The sequence below is a fragment of the Anolis sagrei genome, chromosome 4 (assembly GCF_037176765.1).
Source record: "Anolis sagrei isolate rAnoSag1 chromosome 4, rAnoSag1.mat, whole genome shotgun sequence".
In the NCBI taxonomy this organism is placed as follows: domain Eukaryota; kingdom Metazoa; phylum Chordata; class Lepidosauria; order Squamata; family Dactyloidae; genus Anolis; species Anolis sagrei.
Window position 1 is genome coordinate 47,896,285 of NC_090024.1, and position 23,873 is coordinate 47,920,157.

Genomic DNA, 23,873 nt, shown 5'->3' on the forward strand with positions numbered 1-23,873 from the left:
TTAATTTGTGTGATTCAGAGACCACGAAGAAGAAATATTTATACATGCATACCTCTCAAGAAATCATTTTTTTCATAGCTAACAAGGTCAATTCTTTGTATAAGTTAGTGTACCTCAAAATGAAAGTATACTCATCACTCAATATTGGAAGAGCTGTGAGATTATATGAGAATCGAGTACTATTAGAAATATTAATGCAACCAATCAATAACTTTAGAAATCAACTCTTCTCTTACTGTATACCCGCCAAAACAAATTATAGTTACAGCAATAATTATGCACATTATCCTCTGTCCTTACTTTATGAGGCCTACCCCCTTACTTGAATGTGAAGTAATGCATTTTTGGAAATTCAGCAACAAGTGTTGAGTTTATGAAAGAACATTCTCACTTTAGTTGTACCCATTAATATTCTATACTTGAATATATTGTTAAACAGGAGTTTATTTTGCAGTACTGTAAACTAGTTCATCAGAAGCATGGGAAAAATGGAAAAAAATCATGATGTAGAGTAGAGCACTAAAGCATTTCCAATTTTGGCCATTTTTCAGGATATTCAGTCTGGCAGTTTTATTGTTACACCCCCTTCACAACAGACAAGATGCTTACCATACTAAGATTACATGTCACCCAAAAAGAAAAAGAAAAACCAATTTTACACAGTCACTGTACATCTAAGTTGAAAAACTGTCCTTGATGAAAATATACCTAGAAATGAAGAAGCAAAGAAAACCTTTGAGAAAGTAACATCTTCATAATGTGCCATTTTATGAGTTTCAATGCTTCCTGTATTTTTCATTCATTATAATATGATTTAACCTATGTATTTAAGGCAAACAGCTAATCCATTTCTGAAGAGGTGCTGTGGACTTGTGAGCAAATAGCAAACATTTGGCATTAAAATAGATAATGCATATGCTTCTGGTAATATACATAAAGCATTTTTTGGACTCTAGGATAATGACAAGAGGACAAACATGCTAACATGTCAATAAAGTTTAAAATTCTGCATCTAAGCAATTTCTAATAATGCTTCTGTACTTCCAAGCTCTAAATGTATAGAATGTATGCAAATGCATTAAAGAATTATAGCTTGGCAAATACACCCAAGCAGGTTATTAAACTATATATACAGAAAGTAAATGATAAATACAGAATTAAAGAGTCCTTCCATTTTTCTTCAAAGCTTTGAAAATGGACAAAGGTTGAGGACAGTTCTACAATATTAAACATTAGGTAACCACAGTAGTTGGGCAACCTAACTACACAAACTGATTAAAATACTCTGATGACTTTGTAGTGTTTAATACGGTTCTTAGGCAAGGGCACAAGACGACATTTAACAAAAATAATCACATCAATTGACTTAGAAATCAAATGGAAATATAGATATGAATACAATCTCCAAAACCTGTCTTTAAGTGAACATTAACCATTTATTCAAACTTGTACAAGAATTCGAAGAATAAAGTCTTCTGCAACATGATGCCATCTTACAATAATTCATGTTGTAGTTGAAATTGAGCGGGGGAGGGTGAAACAAGTTAGTAGGCCCCATCAGACAGCTAGGAAGTAAAAATAGGTTCAACAGCAGCCTCCGCCAGCCTGTTGTCCTCCCTGATTGGCGGCAAGTGTTGCATTAGTAGCAGCATGCTGTGGGCCGATTTTTATGCCATTTGCCTGAAATAATAAAAAGTTGAATGCACATTAATACTCTCAAACACAGCCACAGGCTACAACATTTGAAAGTAGTTAACCTATTTCTGATTTATGAACAGCTAAACTAGTTGTCTCATTTTCATGATAATCAAGCTGTAGGGGGAAAATCCCATTAAAAACTGTCTGGTAGCAATTAAGTAAAAGAGCAGGTATTTTGCTATATTACTTCAATTTTTCATCATTTCTATAGGACAGAATCTACTAATCTATCACTGACACAATGTATGCATACTACTAGTACAGGCAATACTTAAACATGAAGGTGGTTCAAAATGTTTCATAAATGTAGAAATCTTTTATATATATATAAACCCTTATTCCCACCAAGATACAATGAAGTTCAGGTCTCATACAGCAAAGCATTTTCGTTTCCTGACTGCACTTTTTTTCCTATGTTGAGTCAGCTGTACAGGCTGAGGGCATACAAAGTGTTCTGTGTCATCAATAATTTCTATGATCCCCAAAGACATGGCAAGTTGCCAAGAACCACACACAGAGTAGTTCTTTCATTCATCAAACTCACACTTATATCTTAACCCTCACTCCCTCAAGTGGATTTTACCTAAAATACAGCACTTTAAGAAAAGTAATACAGTAGCTTCAGAAATTAAGCTCTTAAGGAAACTTTGCGTCACAGTAAATCTCAGATTTATAGTGCTTGGCAGTTGTTCTGCAACAGTAGTAGCCTTGGGGTTTCTGGCATTAGCTTAGTATTGACAGCAGCTGATGTGGTTTCTTTTCGCTCTTTGACTCCTCTTTAATAAAAAGCATGCCCTATGGCTCATTGGTTTTGCCCCCTCTGGGCTGGTAGCAACTTCTTGAGGAATCAAGAAGCCAGATTTGGCTCTGAGCCAAGTAAATAGTATGCACTGTTGGCTCCTGACAGCACACTGCAATCAAATCTCCATAAGGAACAGTAAAGCAGTCAGATTCTGTATGAAACGAGACAGATACTAGCATGCTTTCTTAAAGACCGTGATTACTGTCCAATATATGTTATCTATTGCTTACTAAATAGCATCTCATTTAACATTATTACACAAGCTTCCTCTAGCTTAGGAGGAGCCATTCTAAACAAAGCAAAGCACTATAATTCTTCTTTCTATGATGCCTTACATTTGGAATGCAGCACAATTGATTGGAGAAGGCACAACCATCTCTTATTTAAATGCACCCAGAAGCCTGCAGTTCTTCCCATCCTTAAAAAGTAGCTCAGCAGCAAAACGCTCAATGTACATAGGGGCAACCTAGAACCTTTCTGATTACAAAGAACTCATCTTATAATGGTATCTGGTTATTCCCATGTCAGTGAGGCAGGGAGTCTTCTGTGGGCCTTTCTACAGACTTTAAAGAGTTATCCTAGCTGTAGGACCTATTTTGGAGTTGGGGTTCAAACCAAAACCAGGAGTAAAGTTCTATGAAGTGTGAGCTAAAACCTAGAACAGATGCAACCGCTCCATTGACAGGGAAGCCACGAGCCAACACTGCTCTCTTTGGAGGAACTTTTAAGTACATAGCCCGTTCATAATGTATGAAACTCACTTGTGAAGTTGCACTCTTTACTTTAAGAGAGCTCCTCAAAGATGTTATATGCACCTCAAACTATTATTCAAATACACTTGGAATAGTAATATTTATTTGATTACTTCTGTCATAAGGTGATTCTACAACATTATCTCTAAATATGCTATTCAAGAAAGTTGAGAACAAAATATGAATGAGCTTTTGATCATTTATATCAGGGGTCCTCAAACTAAGGCCCGGGGGCCGGATGCGGCCCTCCAAGGTCATTTACCCGGCCCTCGCTCAGGATCAACCTAAGTCTGAAATGACTTGAAAGGACACAACAACAACAATCCTATCTCATCAGCCAAAAGTAGGCCCACACTTCCAATTGAAATACTAATAAGTTTATATTTGTTAAAATTGTTCTTCATCTTAATTATTGTATTGTTTTAAGTGTCTTTTGCACTACAGATAAGATATGTGCAGTGTGCATAGGAATTTATGTGTTTTTTTTTTCCAAATTATAATCCGGCTCTCCAACAGTCTGAGGGACTGTGACCCAGCCCTATGTTTAAAAAGTTTGAGGACTGCTGATTTATATCATATAACACTATGTAACAAAATTTGATTTTTTTTCTGTTTCTGGTTTGAAAGAGTTATTTCCTGTTTAATTGTGCAGTACTTACTCTGAAAGTAGTTGTTATAATCCAGAAACTTTGTTTTTGTGGCTGCCACAATCTATGTTGAATTGGTTGACACTCTATGAAAAACTATAGCAAAATGTGCTGCTGGATGTCCCGCAAAGGCAATGTTTTTGCAGTGTAATAAACTTTTAGGAAATGCACTGCAGTTCTAATCAGAAGGTTAGCAGTGCATGGAGTATTGTGGCCAAGTCATCACAGCCCAGGAAAGCCATATTGGCAGACCAATCTGAGTTGGCCCCAACCTCTATGAACCATGGACTACTGGGTCTCCAGTCACAAAGATGGATCTAAGAATACTTCCACACTACACACTTGCTCCTTTAGGAAAGTGACAACTAATCTAGGCAGGTTTCGCTTACGAAATTCTCAGACCAAAGAACCACTAATCCAAAGAGTCTGCATCTTATCAGGTTTCAGCTTATTGCCTCTCAGGCATTCCACTACAGCAACAAGGCACTGATTCAGTGCCTTCACTGGATGGTTCTTGTGGTCTCTTCTTATTCAAGAATTCTAAGTTCTGACTTTCTACTCAAATGCCTAGCAAATTTTTCACAGCAGGTAACTGAAGGCCCACTTCTTCGTTTTTCTGAGCCCAATTCCAAAAAGCTCCTTGCTACAAAGAATAATTGTTCTGAGCAGCATGTTTAAAATACAACTGAGGCACAGTAAGAACAAAAGGGAGAAGAGCAGTTATTTATTTCTGTATGTGTCCAACAATAATTGAACTGAGGGTGCTTATACCTTATCATAAATTACTTTTGAAACTCTACCCTATTTCAATTGGAGTTGTTCTATCTCATAGAAACTGGTGTTCAAGAAAAAATATGCTCAAAAGTTAAGGCACATGAAACAAGCTCTGTGGTTTTTGGAATGTCAAGCACTAGCTTCCCAATTACTAAACTTAGGCTCAATTTGAACCAGTGACCTAAAGACAAAAGACAATGTCCTGACTATAAAAACTCATGGCAATCTGTCGTTTGCAATCAAATAGGTCAATTAGATTTTAAAGGACACATCACAGAAACAACATATTGATGCAACTCTCATGAATGAAAGAACATGCTGAAGTGGCCAATGTATACACCTGTTTATCCGGATCTGCTTTAAGATCTTATTCAACATGTATGGCTTGTTTACACAACCTAGCTATTTAGGAGTTTAATGTTATGCGTTTACTTGTAAGTATATCTTGAATAGAACAAACTTTAATGCAAATTATTTCAAATAATATTTTCCTGCCACAATAGATAGTTCTTGTATAGCAGACAAGTTACCACTGCCTGTTTACACCAATAAAACCTGCTTTTGAAAACTCTTGACACCACACTGAGAATAAGCATATTTCTCTTTAGGGACTTTTATGTTGGATGGAAACATCCAATAACACAGTCCCTTTCAATCATAATATAACTAAGTACATAAAAATGTAGTGTATAAAAGCTAAGATCTCAGAACTTCTTTCGTTTAATGTTGTGAACCTAGTACAAAAGCTGATTTGAGATTATATATTAAATTCTTGTAAATGTGTTTTAAACTTATAGATAGTATTCAAAGCATTTCAAAAACTTACCTCATTGTTAATGTCAAAGACCCCTTCCTGTATTTTTTCATAGATTTCCTTTGCTGTATTAATAAATGCCTGAAAAAGTAAATTGAAATGTGTAAGAAGAATCCTTTATTATGGGGAGGATAAGACTAACCCCTAGAATGTCTGTAATTAGACTGTTCACCTGGAAACCCACAAAGGTATGCTGCCTTTTATTCCCCAACAGACATTCTGAGATTAATCTTCCATTTAAATGATGCTTCAGTGACCTGAAGCTGGCCAATCTTCTTCTAATGCTAAGTCAAGAGTCATTAAAGAGGTCACAATAACCTCTAAATCATGTTCTGGTTGGTTAACTGTATCACTTCTATTAGAGATGGGCTACTTTCACCACTGGATAAAATAGTTTGTTTCTACCAAAGGTCCTGGCTTTTATAGGTTTTATATTTCCACACATAGAAAAAGCATAATCTCAGTAGAGAGTTCTTCCTGGAACCTTGCAATTAGGACTCTAAAGATGTGTTCCATGATTGGTTTTGCATGAAAGTGCATATGGTTTCAACTCTAAGATTTTATTCAAGCAAGTAAAATGTATCTAATCCAAATCATATGTATGGAACCATTGTATGATTTTGTTGCCTTCACCTTTCCCACAATGTGTGCATGTGCCTTCAATTTGCCTACTGACATATAGTAACCCTAAATAAACTCTTAAATCAAAGAACTTTTGACAACATTGGTTTTAAAAAGAATTTCTAACTAAAATCTTCCACAAGTGCTAAGAGAGCACAAGTGTTCAACTGCAGTTGTGTTCAAAAATTGGTTCACACAAACAGTTCTGTTATTTTGTAAAGCAAACCCAAAGCTCTTCAATGTTTTATGTTTTTAGAGTTGGGTCGAAGAAATGTGCTCATTAATAGTAGAACTGAAAAATTCCCTAATTAATTGGACAGACAAGAGTAACCAGGCTAGGAATGGTCAATTTTGGCAGCCTATTGTCATTATTTTGACACGACCCCTTACAAAAACTGGGTCTACATGTAGGATCTCCACTCCCTAAGATCAATTATAATTTATGTATATTTTGCATAAATACAGCATGACATAAAAAGGAGACCGTTTTTTACAATGTCTGGGCAAAATCTTACACTGGAGTGGCAAAGCATAAATTTAACTGTGGAGTTATAGTGCAGCTACAATATGCCACTCCTACTGTGAATTGCAATGTTACACAACTGACTACATATCTGAAACCATGGCAATCCATACTCTCATTGCACAATGGCAAACACAGACTGAAAAGAGATAATGAAAAGAAATTACATATCAGGTGGCTACTCTTCAATCTGCAATGGTTTCATAGTTGCAAATGCTAATGCAACTATTATATACTAGCCGTTCCCTGCCACACATTGCTCTGGCCTAGTCTTTGTATGTATATATGTGCATGTATATATTTGTGTATATACGTGTGTTTGTGTGTGTGTGTATGTGTGTATATATATATATATATGGTTTTGCGCATGCGTTGTAATGTATTTTTTGTTTTTTGGCTTTTTAGGTCTCTTTTGCTGTGTTTTTCAGTGTTTTTATGAGCAATAGTCACTCATTGGCCTAATAAGTGTATCGTGTCCAAATTTGGTGTCAATTCATCCAGTGGTTCTTCTATTAGGCCCTGGAAATGTACAGCCATAGACTCTACCTAATTTCCCCGGGCCCTCTAAAATTGCACTATCCCGGCCCGGCCTTTTAAACTGCCTTGAACAGGCAGGATTATTTTAAATATATGTGCTATTGTGGTTTTTAATACTTTTATTGTCTTGTTAATTTTATGTTTCTGCTGTTTTCTTTGTATGTATTGATTATGTTACTTGGAAACCGCTCTGAGTCCCCTTGGGGAGATAGGGCAGTATATAAATAAAGTTTTGTTGTTTGTTGTTGGTTTTTGAGTTATGTTAATCCCACAAATGAACATTACATTTTTATTTATATACTGTAGATACAGAACTCCAGTTGTTTAACTACAAACTAAACTAATATAGTACAAAGAGACAATGAAGCACAACTGTTGATTTAAGGGAACTCATATTGATGTATGTCACCAACAGGATGCAAGCCTATATCTACATATGCAGACCCTCAGCACCTGCAGAGGCAGATGCTATTGTCCTTCTTAGTTTCCTCAAATACCTTTCAACTTATAGACAGTATACCATCAAATATTACGGGTGGATCCCATGAGATTAGAAAAATTGCCCTTTTCCATGATATGAGCTATTTTCAGAAAGAACAGATATATACTCTCCCTTTCTCAACACTTCAAATGCATTATACAGCTTTGTTAGATCAGACAATCTGTTGATTTAACCCATAGTTTAGTGAGAACAGCTCTGCTGGACTTGGGTACGTTGTTATTCCCACCTGCTACCTGATTCTCTATAGCTAAGCTAAAAAAGGACCAGCCAGCAACCATTCCTCTATACTCCTGCCATGCTTCCCCAGTGCATGCCTAGCAGCAAAAAATTCACCCCATCCCTGGGGAGAGACATTCCCCAAAGGTTTCCCTCCACACTTTGCCCCCCCCCCCAAAAAAAAAAAAAAGATTGAGGGATGGAGAAATTATAAAGTTTATAGCATTTTAGGGAGAAGCCTCACTCCAATGAAAAGAATTTTTTCTTGACCGTATCACTTTCCTTTCCTAAATCTTCACGAGATCTGAATCTTTTGTTCTGTTTTATGATATCATACAGATAAGTTCAGAGACTAAGATTGTCTGGGGAGGCCCTGCTCTTGATCCCACCTTCCGCGAAAGCACAGCTGGTACAGGGCCTTCTCAGTGGTGGCCCCTTGGTTGTGGAACTCCCTCCTTAGCAACATCAGATCAGCCCCCTTCCTATTAGCCTTCAGGAAGAGAATCAAAACCTGGCTTTGGGAGCAGGCTTTCAAAAAAATAGGGCAGTGCAGTAATTTTAATGTGGAATTATGTGCAATTGATCATGGAATGGCTTTATAACTTGAACTCTGGATGGCGTGTTTTAACCTTGAATGTATTATAATCATGTTGATGTTGTAATTTTAATCCAAATCATTTTAGGTGAATTTTGTATGTTTTGAGGCACTGTGTAGGTGCCATTTGCAAACCACATTGAGTCCTCCCTGGGGTAGAGAAAGGTGGGGTATAAATAATGCAAATAAATAAATACATACATACATACAGACTAGTCAAAACTAATAAGTCACATGTTACTACTTAAAACAGACGAGTGGATCTGTTTGTATGTTCCCCAATGAATTAAACCAGCAACACCGATGGTGTTTCAAATGTTGCTAATCTACTATTCCCAAACACACAGGGTTCTGCATCTTATTACTATACAGTTTCAATCTTCTGACAATGTCTGCTAAATTAGTTTTAGTTTTGATTCCAAAGGAAACAATATGACAAGGGAATTACCTTCAATGAAAAACTCTAGTTTCTTCTTTAAATAAATATTTACCTCAGCATGGAAAAGCTTTCAGAATTTCTAACAAAATCATCAGTGACCTTGAGAATGACAGAATGTTGTCCTCTTAAGACATATCGCCCATGTTTTAATGTATACAGGAAATACACACAGCAAATTATGAACAGTACTATGATACAAACCAATTAATGTTTTACAAATAAACTGGCAGTGTTCTTCCATTTCACATTACTGGAGAAACTTGGAAAAAATAGGTCACATAAGATTTTGATGACAGTAGGGCAGCCAGGATTACAAATCAGTTTCTCCTGTCATGCCAAGGTTTTTACTTTCATACAAACACAGCTATCATCTCCTCACATTTCCCATGCCTGGCCACAAATCTAATTCAAATATTAAAAAGTAAACAGGGTTCATGGAGGGGAACAAATCATACCTTTCCTAATTTCTAGACTAGAAGCATTTGACTGCTGAACTTGCCACCAGAGCTTTGTTTCCTAATTAACAGGACTGATATGTTTTCACCTTTAAAGGCCTTACAGCTCCCTAGAGTAATCAATCTACTGCAGCTCAATTACTGCACCAAGTGCATACCACAGACAGTGAAGGAGACTTGAACAACTGCAGCCATGAGTGGAAAGATATGAATATGCATAAACTCTAAGTGGGTGATCGAATCATCACAGAGGGTCATGAGAATTTGCAGCAAAATAATGAGAAGAATTAATCATTGCAGATTCACAAGGCACTTAGGAAGTGAGTAGGGTTTTTTTAAATGTGCACTGGAGCTCAGAAATTGGCTTTTAGCCAACTTTGAATTGATTTGCAGTCTTCAAAAATGATCTCCTCTATACACACACATGCAGTGGTGTATGTATGTGTGCATACATATGTATGCATTTATGTACATATGTGTATGTATGTGTGCAAGTCTGATACCAATTAGTTTAATAGTATAGTATACTACAGTATCTAAAAACTTTTATTATAACATTCATAATTTTACACTTTAGCAATTTCTTAAGGGGTTAGTTACTGTGATCTATATTAAATGCAAAATGGTATTCAGGGTGTGTTATGGCAAGCAGATAAATACATTATTTGATATTTAGAGGCCATGTTCCAATTTGTATGGGAGCTGGCCTGCAAATTATTTATTTCAAATCTAGCTTAAATATAATGTAGGTCAGTGTTTGTTGACCAGCACCAATTTATGATCCATCAACTGCTGACTTACAGTGAGTTTACAAGAAACTATGCAGATAGATTACTATAACACAAATATCCATGCCACACCAGACAGATTGAGGACCACTGAATTAAACAAGTATTCAATAGTATTAGTTTAGGAAATGAAGACCTTAAGGCAGGATCTAAAACATAGGTGGGTAAAGTGGGGCCAATGGGTGCATGCTGCCTCCAATCTCTTTTTGCAGCTCTCCTTAACCATCAAAGCCTACAGACCCTACCCACACATATTCCTTTTTTTAAAAAAATGGGTTAAAAAATCACCACAAATTCAAAAAGGTCTTCCTAGAATACTGGTTTTACTCAGTTCTCCTCCGAACATGGAAAACTGGCTGAAACTGAGTTGAAAAACAAGTAATACACTTGCAGCTGATGGCAAAAACCATCTCTACCCCATATCTCAAGTTTCCAGCCTTGACCTAGAATGACATTTACTTTTTTCTACAACAGGGAAAAGCTCTTTTCGACATAAATACTAAGTTGGATTCAGGGTTATGTAAACTAGAAAAACAAATCCATTTTTATTAGCCCTAATAAGAATGAGTATCATAGCCTTTAACAGTTTCTTGAAGTAACATTATTATAAAGTTTTGTTTTATTGTGTTGGTACTTAAGTACAAGGGCCCAAATAATAGAATCATAGGATCATAGAATCATAGAGTTGGAAGAGACCTCATGGGCCATCCAGTCCAACCCCCTGCCAAGAAGCATGAATATTACTTCCAAAGAAGGAGCCTCCACCACACTCCGGGGCAGAGTTCCACTGCTGAACGGCTGTCACAGTCAGCAACTTCTTCCTCATTTTCAGATGGAATCTCCTTTCTTGTAGTTTGAAGCCATTGTTCTGCATCCTAGTCTCCAGGGAAGCAGAAAACAAGCTTGCTCCTTCCTCCCTGTGACTTCCTCTCATATATTTATACATGGCTATCATATCTCCTCTCAGCCTTCTCTTCTTCAGAATAAACATGCCCAGCTCTTTAAGCCGCTCCTCATAGGGCTTGTTCTCCAGACCCTTGATCATTTTAGTCACCCTCCTCTGGACACATTCCAGCTTGTCAATATCTCTCTTCAATTGTGATGCCCAGAACTGGACACAATATTCCAGGTGTGGTCTAACCAAGGCAGAATAAAAGGGTAGCATTACTTCCCTAGATCTAGACACTATGCTCCTATTGATGCAGGCTGGAAGCGTCCCTCCAAAGGCTGGAAGCATCCCTCCAAAGTCATTTACCCTCCCTAAACTTTAGACTTAAGATCACCCTGAGTCTGAAACAACTTGAAGGCACACAACAACAACAATCCTAATTAACTTGACTATCTCATCAGCCAAAAGTAGACTCACAGTTCCCATTACTGGTGAGCTTATGTTGGTTAAAATTGTTCTTCATTTAAAATATTGTATTGTTCTTTCTTGGGGTTTTTTTTTTTTTGCACTACAAATAAAATATATGCACTGTGCATAGGGATTTGTTCCATTTTTTTTCAAGCTATAGCCTGGCTCCCAACAGCCTGAGGATCTGTGAACTGGCCCTCTGCTTAAAAAGTTTGGGGATCCCTTTACTAACAATAGTTATCCAGGTTTTCAGATGAGATTCTTTCTTAGTTCAATTTGGAGATTCTAGGGATTAAACGTAGGACCTTCTCCATGCCAAACACTGAGCTATGGCCCTATGATATTTACCTACTTGTAGATTTCAGTAAAAATGCTGGCATACAGAATTTTAATGCATGCATTATTTAATATGTATTATTTAATAAATTATAGATTTAATACATTATTTATTAACAATAAATAAATAACCATGCTTATAAGCACCCAATCAGAATATGCCTATTACATTACGACTTCATATAAGCATGTGTTTAAACTATAATTCCCTATTAATCTGAAGGAGCTAGGAAACATATGAACTTAAATGGCATTTATGGATATATTTTTGCCTGACAGCATCAGTAAGTATCTTTATCCATATTGGATTTATTATGCAATTGAAGAGATAAATGTTTGTGTTAGATAAAAAAAACTTTAATTCAAGTTTTACTTTGCAAAGTATTTTACTAAAATAAAATACTTTAACCCTTCATCAAGCTTATTGAAGAATCTATTCATATTTCTATCAGCCACAACGTACCTTATCTTGCAATAACGATCAGGGTTTCTGACAACTGACATCATACCAGAGAAATAATGCCATCTTCTTTTGGAGGGAGCATAGCTCAGTGGTAGAGTTTGCTTTGCATGCATTTAACCCCAGCATTTCCAGTTTGTTTGTTTTTTTAAATAGCCAGTAGGGTTGAGAAAGACCTTATTCAGAAATATTGGTCTACTGCCAGAAAGAGTAGATACATAGTAGTCTACACAGGCAGTAATCTGATGCAATACAATAGTTTTATATGTTAGTATTTTTTCTTTCTTGGAATCAAGATTCAGAATGAGGCTTTGCTCAAAAAACTTTGCAAATGCAGTACATGGCAGATAATCTTCAAATGGTTACTTAAAATATATGGTGAGAACACTTATATGTACATTTTCAACAAGAAAACAGAACATGTGGAGAATTTATTTGTCCAGGCAACAAATCTTAAAAACAATAACTGAACATCTGCTACATCAAATTGGTCTTCCATATGCTATAGACTTCAGCTCCCATAATCCTAGAAACACTATCTAAGCTGGCTAAGGATTCTGGGAGCTGAAATGTAAGACACACAGATGACCAAAATTTAGGTACCTACTGAACTATGCCACAACAAAATAGTAACAACTTTCATTCCCACAATGCTCAAACATTCAGATTCCTAAATGTTCTTGTCATGTAAAATGCTGCCACCTGGTGGTTGTGATTTATCCTTGTTAACGTAGGCTCACATTGTAATATGGTAACCAAAAAGAATTACATTTTTAAAGAAAATATTTATAATCCACTAAACATATTGTGTATCCAAACCTAGATGTCAAGCAACTTGAGGGTATTTGTGGAACCATATCAATGCCAAAAATGTTTGATTGGATTCAAGCCATGTTTAATTCTGATTTCGCAGTGTTGGAGGGAGAGATGTCAATGATAATGAGGCTACTACTTGTGATGACTAGTCATTTCTAGGTGGGATTATAGATTGCATCTCTGCATTATCCACAAAATAATAATGACAATAATCTAAAATTCTAACTGAATTTCAAGATCAGATATTCTTTATCTGTGACACAGGTTTTCCTGGGATAGCACAAGACACCTTTCCCCCCAACACCAGAAGTTTGGTGTTGCAGCAAAACCTCTGTAACCTACCAGCATCATATAGGAGCTACTGATAGCAATGACTACTTATCCTCCAGTCCCTAACTCAGTGATTTCCACATTTTGGTCCTCCAGGTGTTTTGGAGCCCCCAGAAGCCTCAGCCACTTTGGTCAACGTCAGAGATTGTAGGGGCTGAAGTCCAAAACACCCGGAGAATCAGAGTTTGGGAATCACTGCCCTAGCTGGTTGGTGTTGGGAAACCAAGGTAATCTATTCAAGTCCTCTGAGAATACCAGAGTCCAAGGCTGTATGCATACAGAACAAAGCCCTTTGTGAATTTATTCTCATGCTTAGGACATGTAAATTATCATGTCCTAGGCATATTTATTTATTTATTTACTTTATTTGTATACCACTCTCTCTCAGCCCGTAGGCGACTCAGAGCGGTTTGGTCAGAACACTAGAGATAACTTTCTCATTGGCTGTTCACAAATTGTGGAACTCCCTTCCACAAGAGATTCAGGCAAAGATCTTTCTATTAGAAAGGTCTTTAGTTTAATATTACAAGATTACAGTGTGACAATAATATTGTTTATTTGTAGGAAGAATGAATTAATATGGTAAAGTTTAGAAGCCTAAAGTTTGTGGAAAGTGTGTGAAAATGTGAGACTTAAAAACAGGAATTAATTACAGTAATTAATTTTAATAATAGTACTCCAAACTAACAACTGATGTTGAGTAACAGGAAAGATCAGTGCAGCCTTTAAGATCAGTGCATTCTAATCTATACAGGGTATTTACTATTTCAATTATATATTGACAATGGAAAAAACAGTTTTCATACACCCTGTGTATCTATCAGGTTGAAGACATTAAGAAATATACTATCCAGTCCATAGAACCCACCTAGACCAGAACACAGTGAAAGCAGCAATATGTTTATTCAATGAAATGTAACATCAACACCAACTAGTTATCTGATAATGAAGAATAAAGCTTCTAATATGCTAAAACTTTTTATTTTCTTCTTAATGTGTTTCTTATTATTACATGCCTTTTACTAATCCTTTCTCTCCCCTTCTCTGATCCCATTCAGCCTCCCTTTTCCTCATTCTATACGGGTATATAGGCTAAAATGCAAGATTTAAAAGGCTTGAGGAAGTGAGCCCCACATTAAAAAGCCTTATAGTCTGGTACCACATGGAATGCCCAAATCTCCATACACAGAGCACAAAAATCTGTTTACAAAATCTCTATCATCTGGAATCTTGATAAAACAGGATTTTTCAATCAATACAGACTAATGTGTCAACTATATTTCGCCATTCCAACCCATGCTAAACACATACAAACATCCTTGGAGGTATCTAGTCATCTAAAGACATTTGGAACAGGAGTCACATGGGAATCCTATCCCCTCACATATACTTAGCCATCCTGTATGCACTTTCTCATTAACAAACTATCTATAATTTTATTCTGGCCTGTGTTACCAGACATTGCTCAATGTGTTCTTATGTTACATGGAGAAAGAAGCTTCAGGAAATTTCTAATATTTCAAAATGTGATTGTATTTTGGCAGCAAACTAAGGTAAAAATTAACTTTAACATGTGAGCGTGGCCCTTAGCTGTTCTCCAGATAGTTTGGCTCTGCCATCCATTTGAGCCTGACATTCCTGATTTAGTATCTCCCCCCTGGAAGCAGTGTGAGCCACGGCTGTCATCAATATCACACGTAGTTCTTTTCTGAAGCCGTTTATTATTCGGGCACCAGCATTTCTTCCATTTCCTCTGAGAAAGTGATCTAAGAAATGAACTATTTTACAAGTGTCTGTACTGAAATTAAATAGACTCTTTTTTAAAAAAAAATCTTATTTTTCTTGGTTAATTAATCAAGTTGTCATTGCTTATTACATTTTTGCTCTGCTATTAAATTGAAGGAGAACTAACAACCAACAGTCTTAACTACTAAGTGCACTTTTCACTGACCTATGCATTCTAATAGATCAGATAATCTTTCTTGGACGACATGCAGTTTTCTTGCTAAGTAGAATAATTATATTTAGTTAACATAATTTAATGAAGCTGTAATAAGCATTCCCTTTCTAAAACCTCAAATATTTGAGATGCAAGATGGATTTACTAAATTAAAAGTTGGCAAAGAAAGAAACAGAGAACTTAACTCTATGGCGTTGGGATCAGATCAAGACTCCAGCGGTTGAAAACTCTTGTCAGGTGGGCTGGCTTTCTTTATGAACCGTAATCTTTCCTGTACCCAACCTTCCACCTTGCACATACTCCGAAAATCTGTTCTGGATAATCCCCAATCCTCCAAATCAGATTTTGAGAGCGTGGACACAGAAGCAAGTAAAGATAGGCACTATTCTATTGCTAGACAAACAACACTAGATTTCATCCAACGGCTTTTCGCTGGATTTCAATATGTCTGGTAGTAATTCTAGAAAAAAAACCTGTTTGATCTCAAAATATGTCTTAATATAATTTATCACCTAAACTATCATCAGTATGTAGTAACAGATAAGGAATTCCAACCAAATTACCTCTTCTACATTGGAAGCGGTTTTTGCAGAGGTCTCCATAAATATAAGTCCATGTTCTCGAGCAAACGCTTCGCCTTCTTCTTTTTTCACTTCTCTTCTAGACTCTAGATCACTAAGACAACAAAAATTATTTAATATTATTTTTTGTCTAAGAAAATATTTTTGGAGAAGATAATATGCCAGATTTATAGTGTGTAATGTTTGAATTGTAATGGACCTCTGGCAATAAACCTGACCACAGACTAAATGAATTGATTTGAGATGGGGTTTTAATCTATTGTTGTTTAACTATGTTTGTTCTAGTTGTCAATTATGTTGATGTTGTGTATTTAAAATTCCTTTATTTGATATGATTATGATAGTGCTGTTCATTTTTATTGTATGTTATGTTTTCCTACTTTTTTTTTCATGTTGTTCACTGCTTTGAGTCCCGACTCGGGAGAAAAGCATGATAGAAATAAATAAATAAACATTACCCTAGCATACCTCAGGTAATGTTGCATTTTCCAAAGCAATTTAGTAGGTTTGAATATGCTTATCATCTTTACTTATTAAGAAGAAACTACTTATCAGAATTGATTAATAACTCATGCCAGAGTTGGGAGAGGCTGAGGGAGTGAAAATAACTATTTCAAAAAGTTTTCCATTGGGAATAATCATTGTTACTGTCAAACAGAAGTGCCTTATCACATCATAAAATCCCCATTTATTACCAATGTATTACAGAAAAACTAAGTTTTGGCTACTTTTCATAGACAGCATAGTCCCAGCTATCATATATCCATGAACTTTTCTACTTCTACAGATAGGACATTCTTAATTTTTAGAATAAGTATGCATATACATTACTTGAACAGTATTTTAAAAGCTATAACTAGGAAATGTATAGTTTGAGTGCATTTTAATATAAAGCCACCCCACTACAGACTTTGGTCACTGACTTATGGACAAAGATCAATTCCATATAAATGGAAATCCTCTGTATCTACAACGGCATACAAAAATAAAAGAACATGCAGACAGAGGTTGTGCAGAGGTTCTTGATATCAGCAACCTTAGAACACTGCTTTTGCTAGCAACCATTTTTTAAATTTATTTAATTTTTAGCTTGCCTTTCTCTTGATGTTGGACCAAAGGCAACAAGATTAAAACAAGATACAGTAAAAATCCTGATGACGATGATAATGCTATCACATTAATTCACTGATAATTTATGACAGAATAACCTTTTTGGAAACATCATATGAATACATTACATATACCTATTAAAAGACTCTTCTCCAAAATTATACTGTTTGACACATGAAAGAATATCAAAAATACTAACAAGGAAACTTTATCTCTATTTTGTATTTAAATCTTCCCCCTTTTAATTAGTGAAGCTTCCCTTCACATTGCTGCCAACAAAAGACATCTAACAGATATCTTAAAAGTCATGACTGTACGACTATGACTATGCTATTCTATTTTTGGTTCGCTTATAGTGAAATTTGACCACTGGTCAATACTCACAATACATGGATCAAAAGTGTGGAAGAATAGAATATTAATATCCATATTAATACTGTAATTCATATAAAGTTAATATCCAGGTTACTACTGTGATTCATATAAACCAAAAGTATAAAAGAATAACATGTTTATATCCATATTAATGCTGTAATTCATACAAAGCTAAATCCAATATTAGGTCTAAAATCAATAGACCTACTGAAATGAATGGCACATTTTAGTTAGCACCTACATATGCCACATTGAATTTAATGAGTCTAGCGCATTTGAGAATAGTATTAGATTTAGCCTTCATTACTAAATGAGCAAATGAAAAATGAGACTATAACGTATACTTTCAGAGTATTTCTTTTAAAAAATGGACTTGGTTCTTAAAGAATGAAAACCCAAAATGTAGTAGTATTTAAAACCCAACTACCAAGGATGAGTTATGATAACAATTGGCAGGCAAAAGGCATCCTTACAAGATTCATCCAAAGTGGGAAGTTTCACTACAGTAATTCTGAAGTCAATTATGGTGGAGTACTGTTTACAGAGAAGAGAGGTCAATATGAAAATAATGTGGTAATTAGAAATTGCACTTTACACAACTGTTAGAACAAAAAGCACCTAAGTGTAAAATAAGGAAAGAAAATTTAAACCTATCATTCTTTACATTGCATTTTAAACCAGAGTACATTTTTGTATCACAAATAGGGCAATTATTATTTTAGGTAACTTAGTGATTTAAAACAACTTCAGAAAAAAAAATTAAAATGGTAAATCTGGACTGCAGGTAGCATTAATAACTAATCCACATTACTTCACAACATTTCATTTTACCTTTTATTCCCAATAAGCATAATCACCATGTTGGAATTTGAATGCTGACGGGCATCTTCTAACCATGTTGTCAAATGATTAAAGGTGTCCCTCCTAAAAAGGAACCAAAACTTAGGTGGGGTGTGATGCATCATCAAAAACATTATCAACTAAAAGTTTTATGTATTGTCGAAGGCTTTCACAGCCAGAATCACTGGAGTGGTGTGTGGTTCCTGGGCTGTATGGCTGTGTTCTAGCAGCATTTTCCCCCAACACTTTGCTTGCATCTGTGGTTGCCATCTTCAGAGCTGAAGATGCCAGCCACAGATGCAGGCAAAACATCAGAAGAAAATGCCGCTAGTATATGACTAACCACACAACACTCTAAAAAAGTTTTTATTCTAAGTCTGTAATTTGAATAGCTAATATAAAATCCAGGTAACAAACAAACAAAAGCAAATGATGACTTAAAGTATCTTAATATTCTATTCTCACAAATTCATGATTCTCTGATACTTCACACTTAGGATTTTACACATTATAGAAGTATAAAATAAATGGGCTCAGCATAACACTGCATAGAATAATTTCCTTTATTTTATACTTCTTCTATGACTTATATTAAATGCAGTGACTGAGGCCCTCCACATGTTTTCATACTGCAACTCCCATAACCCTTCACCACTGTCTGTTTCCAGATTGATGAAAAAATAGAGTCAGATATATGAAGTTGATGTCGTTCACACCTGATTTATATGAATGTTTCTAGATGAGCACCTCTCTAGTTTGGCATCTTAAGATATTTGATTAAAATCCTTCTAGGGTCAAGTAGCTGAACTAACATTGAAGCACCAAAAAAACAGACATGCCTTCTATCAAAAATGCATAATACAACCCAGGACTACTTACTCAACCCCAGGCTATTGTAATTTAAACAACACAGGCTACAGTTGCATAAAACTAATGGACATTTGCTCTAAATCATAATTCACAATAAAAAAATACTTACAGGCAGCCCCCAGGTTACAAAAATCAGACTTACAAATTACTCATAGTTAAGAATGGGGGTGGGACAACAGGAAGTGAATCACTCATGAAAGAGGTATCATGAAGAGGTGTTTCCACTAAAACTTTATAACAAACCCTTGTTTCCACAAAAGCCACATGTTTTCAAAATCCAGTTATCACAGGGACAGGAAGTGAGGCGAAATCTTCTGAACAGGACCACCAATAGCAAAACAAACACCACAGAGATGTTAAGTCTTCCCTATGCTATCCATATACACAAAATTAAATATAGTTTACCAGATAGGGCTGACAATCTCATCTTTCAGTGAGATAAATCCAGTCTTAATAATGTCTACAGTACACTACATTCAAAGACACTTCAGTTAGCCACTTTTAGAAAAGATCCGCTGAAATAATAAGTGTCTCGATCAAGACCAACTATTTTACATCACTCTTTTCAGCTCTCCATTTTAAACGTTCCACATCAAGCCTATATTTATTGTATCTTCCATACTCCAGCAGAATCATGAATTATATACCGGTCTACTAATGTAAATCCACAGTAGAAATAATATTTTCTTACCTCCTCTTCAAACTACCAGTTCAGGTCCAGGGCTTTAGATAGCAGATTTTGATTCACAAAACACTAGCAAAATATTTTGGACCCTATTTTCAAGATTCTCACCTTGTAATATCATATACTAGTAGAGCCCCTGCTGCCCCTCTGTAGTATGACCTTGTGATGGAACGAAAGGACTCTTGCCCAGCCTGTAATAAAACAAGATACATTGTTCACTTGCCCTCCTATATTTTCACGTGAAGAAACTAAGGAATACATTGCTGAAGGAACTAGGTGAAGGAGTAGAAAGCACTTCCGGAAAAGAAGAGGCCTATTTTTAAAAGTTTTCAGCCTAGCAAAATGAGTGTGTATGCGTATGTGTGGAATCGAGAAAAAGACCTCTAAACATTTTTTTGGCAATCCCCAACAACCCAATTTACTGAATGGCTTCACAATACATGAATCATTATTAGAGTACAGAATGGACTCCTAGCAACTAAGCTCTGAAGACAAATTTGAAAGGAAGCAAATAGCCCAGTGCCTCACATTTGAATTCAATAACTCCCTCCTTGGGGCAGCTGTTGACACTAGAATAAATAAAGCCCATTGTAAATAAATGATGAATGACATCTTTACACCCACCATCTGCTGGTATAAAGGTTGTAGGAAGGCCAAGGATGCAGATTTTATCTATCATAAGCTGCAGCCAGCTTTTAAGTCTTGAAATAGAATTCTTTCTATAATTATTTTATTATAAAAACAGAGAATGGTTTGGAATTGGTTTTATATATTTCTGTTGGATTTTTCCTGTGCCTTTGTAAAATGTTTATCAATATGATGTAAAAAGTTCCAGTATCATGAAATATTTGAAAATGCACAGTAAATTTGCAAACAGATGGGTTAAAAGATCCAAATGAATATTTTCTTACTAATCCTTTCTATTCACTCAAAACTTTTAAAAGTACCACAAAGTTAACTTTTAAAAAAGCCCAACCTGCTTATCACACAACACTGTTATAGCAGAATTGCAGTGTAATTTCCATTTTTGCTTATTACACAATGTTGTGACTTTCCTAGTACTGGCTCTCACTGTACAAGTATTGTGCAATTTTGCCATTGGGTTATTACATTATATTCAATTATAGTCCCACTGGAAATAATCTGTTAATGCTTTTCTATCCCACTATGGCTTAATAATCACTTTAGGTACAAACATATTGTTCCACTTGATTGCCATATTTCAAGCATAGTGGGTGGTGTGCAGGCACTGTTCCTCTCCAGAGGATTTCCCAAGCATCTCCAGGAGGGAAACCCAGATAGACTAAGTGGACACCGGGATTCACAACAGTACTGCTGAATGTTTCTCAGACCTCCATCATATATGTGTGTGTGTTCCATTACTTAAAATTATACATTTTTAAATAAGAAGAACACTAAAACTTCAATATAACCCTATTAAGAATTAATGCCCAAAGAAACTATGGGCTTCAAGAAAAGGAATGATACCAAAGTTTAAAGAGGAATATACAAAAACAGAATGGTGCAAAAATCAGAGATAAAAATGGGTGGAGCTGTGTGTTAATCTTCCCAATCTATCCAGGTAATATGTGTATTTCATAAGCATCATTATGTAATGGTATAATCAGGTCACCCTATTTTTAAAAAACAATGGAGCAGGAGATGGAACAAATATGGTGATATAAAAAGTATCATCATAAAATTGGGGTGCCTTGAATGTGATTTTCCTGCTTCTTGGCAGGGGGTTGGACTGGATGGCCCATGAGGTCTCTTCAAACTCTATAATTCCATGTGTGTGAGAAAACAAAATATAGGAACTAATGCCACTGAAGCAGAAGTGCAGTGATGCTGTGAACTGTCACGTCCAGTAATACATATAACATTCCAGTTTATATATATAAAACAGTTTTCAAATGAAACTATCTGAAACAACTAGCCAGTGTGATGAACACTTAAGATTTGGACATGGTGATAACATGTGCAAACTATTTACCGCAAAATTTAGTAATCAATGTGTCAAAGAGGAATAACAATGAAAACTGTAATGCCACTATTATTTTCAACTAGTGAGAGCATGAGAAAGATTATTTGTTAATTTTGCAGTATAAAGAAAACAGTTAAAAAGCTATGAACAAATTTTCAAAAATGAACAACTCATAGTCCAAACGTTTTCTAAAAGTTTATTTTTAACACAATTTTCTAGTTTCTCTGAGCACGTCATAACCTGATCTTGAAGATCTTGGTTGTCATGTTTGAAGGATGGCAGAATGGTTTGTTATGGAGTTTTTTTTAAGCAATCATCATTATATACACAAGTATCACCAAGATGCTTACATGGATTTGGATAGATGACTGATAAGCACCCACAATGCAGGCAGACAGACATGCGTTTTAGGGACCCTCTGCATTAAGGTTACATGCAGGCCTACTGTACAGTGATGTGAAACTTCCCAGACATTTTAGCCTTAAATCGTAATCACTTTCAGTATCAGCTGATATTGCCTAGATACTTACCATCTCAATACATACTTAAAAGTTCTGCATACATTTTAAAATATGAAATTCATTTCAACATTGGGTTTGCTTTTCATTCCAGCTCTCACCCTCACGATTAAAAAAGCAACCAAATTCACGGTTTGATGCATGCAAGGTGCCAGATGCACACAAAAAGGGGGTCAGTGGACCTGCTATGGGACGATATATGATTCCAAGATCACAAAATAGTCATGCTAAGACTAAGGCAAGATAGCTGTTGCCCATAAAGGATTCCTAAGATCACATCTGCCTAAGATTTCTATAATGTAAGCAGGTAGCTGCTGGAATACACTGTATGTAGAATTCCTCCGTCTATATCCCTTCTTTTACAAAACCTGCTTTACAGTATTTTCTACCACCCCGATTCACTGCAGTCATTGTAGGGAGATTTGTCCAAGGCCGAGTTTTTATTAACCACTTCATTCTCTTCACATGGAAAAACAATATGAGCTTAGCTCTTGTGGGTTTTTTCGGGCTATATGGCCATGTTCTAGAGGCATTTCTCCTGACGTTTCGCCTGCATCTATGGCAAGCATCCTCAGAGGTGAGGTCAACTCACCTCTGAGGATGCTTGCTATAGATGCAGGCGAAACGTCAGGAGAAAATGCCTCTAGAACATGGCCATATAGCCCGAAAAAACCCACAAGAACTTAGTGATTCCAGCCATGAAAGCCTTCGACAATAATATGAGCTTAGTCAAGTCTTATGATGCCAGGAAACAGGCATTTAATAATATACATTCAATAAAACATATAAAACCAATGGCTTCACTGTTAGTCTCATTGTCCATAAATCGTTGTCTGAACTGTTCCAATGTTCACTAATACCGTGTTTGACTGCTGAATTATATTCTGAAGGCTTGTTCAAATAGCTACATTTTTACTTTTTTTCCAGGAAGGTCAAGAGGGAAGGGGCTGATCTAATATCCCTGGGGAGAGAGTTCCACAACTGAAGGGCCACAACTCTTGTCCTCGCCAGCCGAGCCTGCGAAGAAGGTGGGTCTGAGAGCAGGGCCTCCCCGGACAAACTTAAACTTTTAGATGGTTGCAAGGGAGAGATACGTTCAGACAGGCAAGCTGGGCTGGAACTGTTTAGAGCTTTATAGGCTAAAGCCAGGACTTTGAATTGTGTCCAGCAGCAAACTGGCAGCCAGTGCAGTTGGGGTAACAGAGAGGTTGTGTGCTCCCTGAACAGTACTCTGGTGAGCAATCTGGTTGCAGCCAGTTGGACCATTTGAAGCTTCCAAAGGCAACCCCACGTGGAGCATGTTGCAGTAGTCTATACGGGATGTAACCAGAGCATGGGCTACCATGGCCAAGTCAGACTTCCCAAGGTGCAAGCGTAGCTGATGCACAAGCATTAATTGTGCGAATGTTCCCCTGGCCCCCACCGAGACCTGGGATTCCAGGCTTAGTGATGAGTCCAAGCTGCAAACCTGTATCTTCAGGGGGAGTG

At 36.3% G+C, this 23,873-nt stretch overlaps 1 protein-coding gene across 1 annotated transcript in view; it reads right to left on the reverse strand.

Moving 5' to 3' along the window:
• Nucleotides 1–426: 426 nt before the first annotated feature.
• The window catches only part of RAB2A (RAB2A, member RAS oncogene family), a 41,377-nt gene continuing 17,930 nt past the window's right edge, over nucleotides 427–23,873 (reverse strand). The window contains exons 4-8 of the mRNA XM_060775373.2: nucleotides 19,992–20,074; nucleotides 18,320–18,412; nucleotides 15,986–16,097; nucleotides 5,500–5,568; nucleotides 427–1,680 (exon numbers count right to left, since the gene is read on the reverse strand). Of these exons, the coding sequence (XP_060631356.1) occupies nucleotides 1,585–1,680; nucleotides 5,500–5,568; nucleotides 15,986–16,097; nucleotides 18,320–18,412; nucleotides 19,992–20,074 (453 nt within the window). The 3' untranslated portion in view covers nucleotides 427–1,584. The remainder of the gene's footprint in view (nucleotides 1,681–5,499; nucleotides 5,569–15,985; nucleotides 16,098–18,319; nucleotides 18,413–19,991; nucleotides 20,075–23,873) is intronic.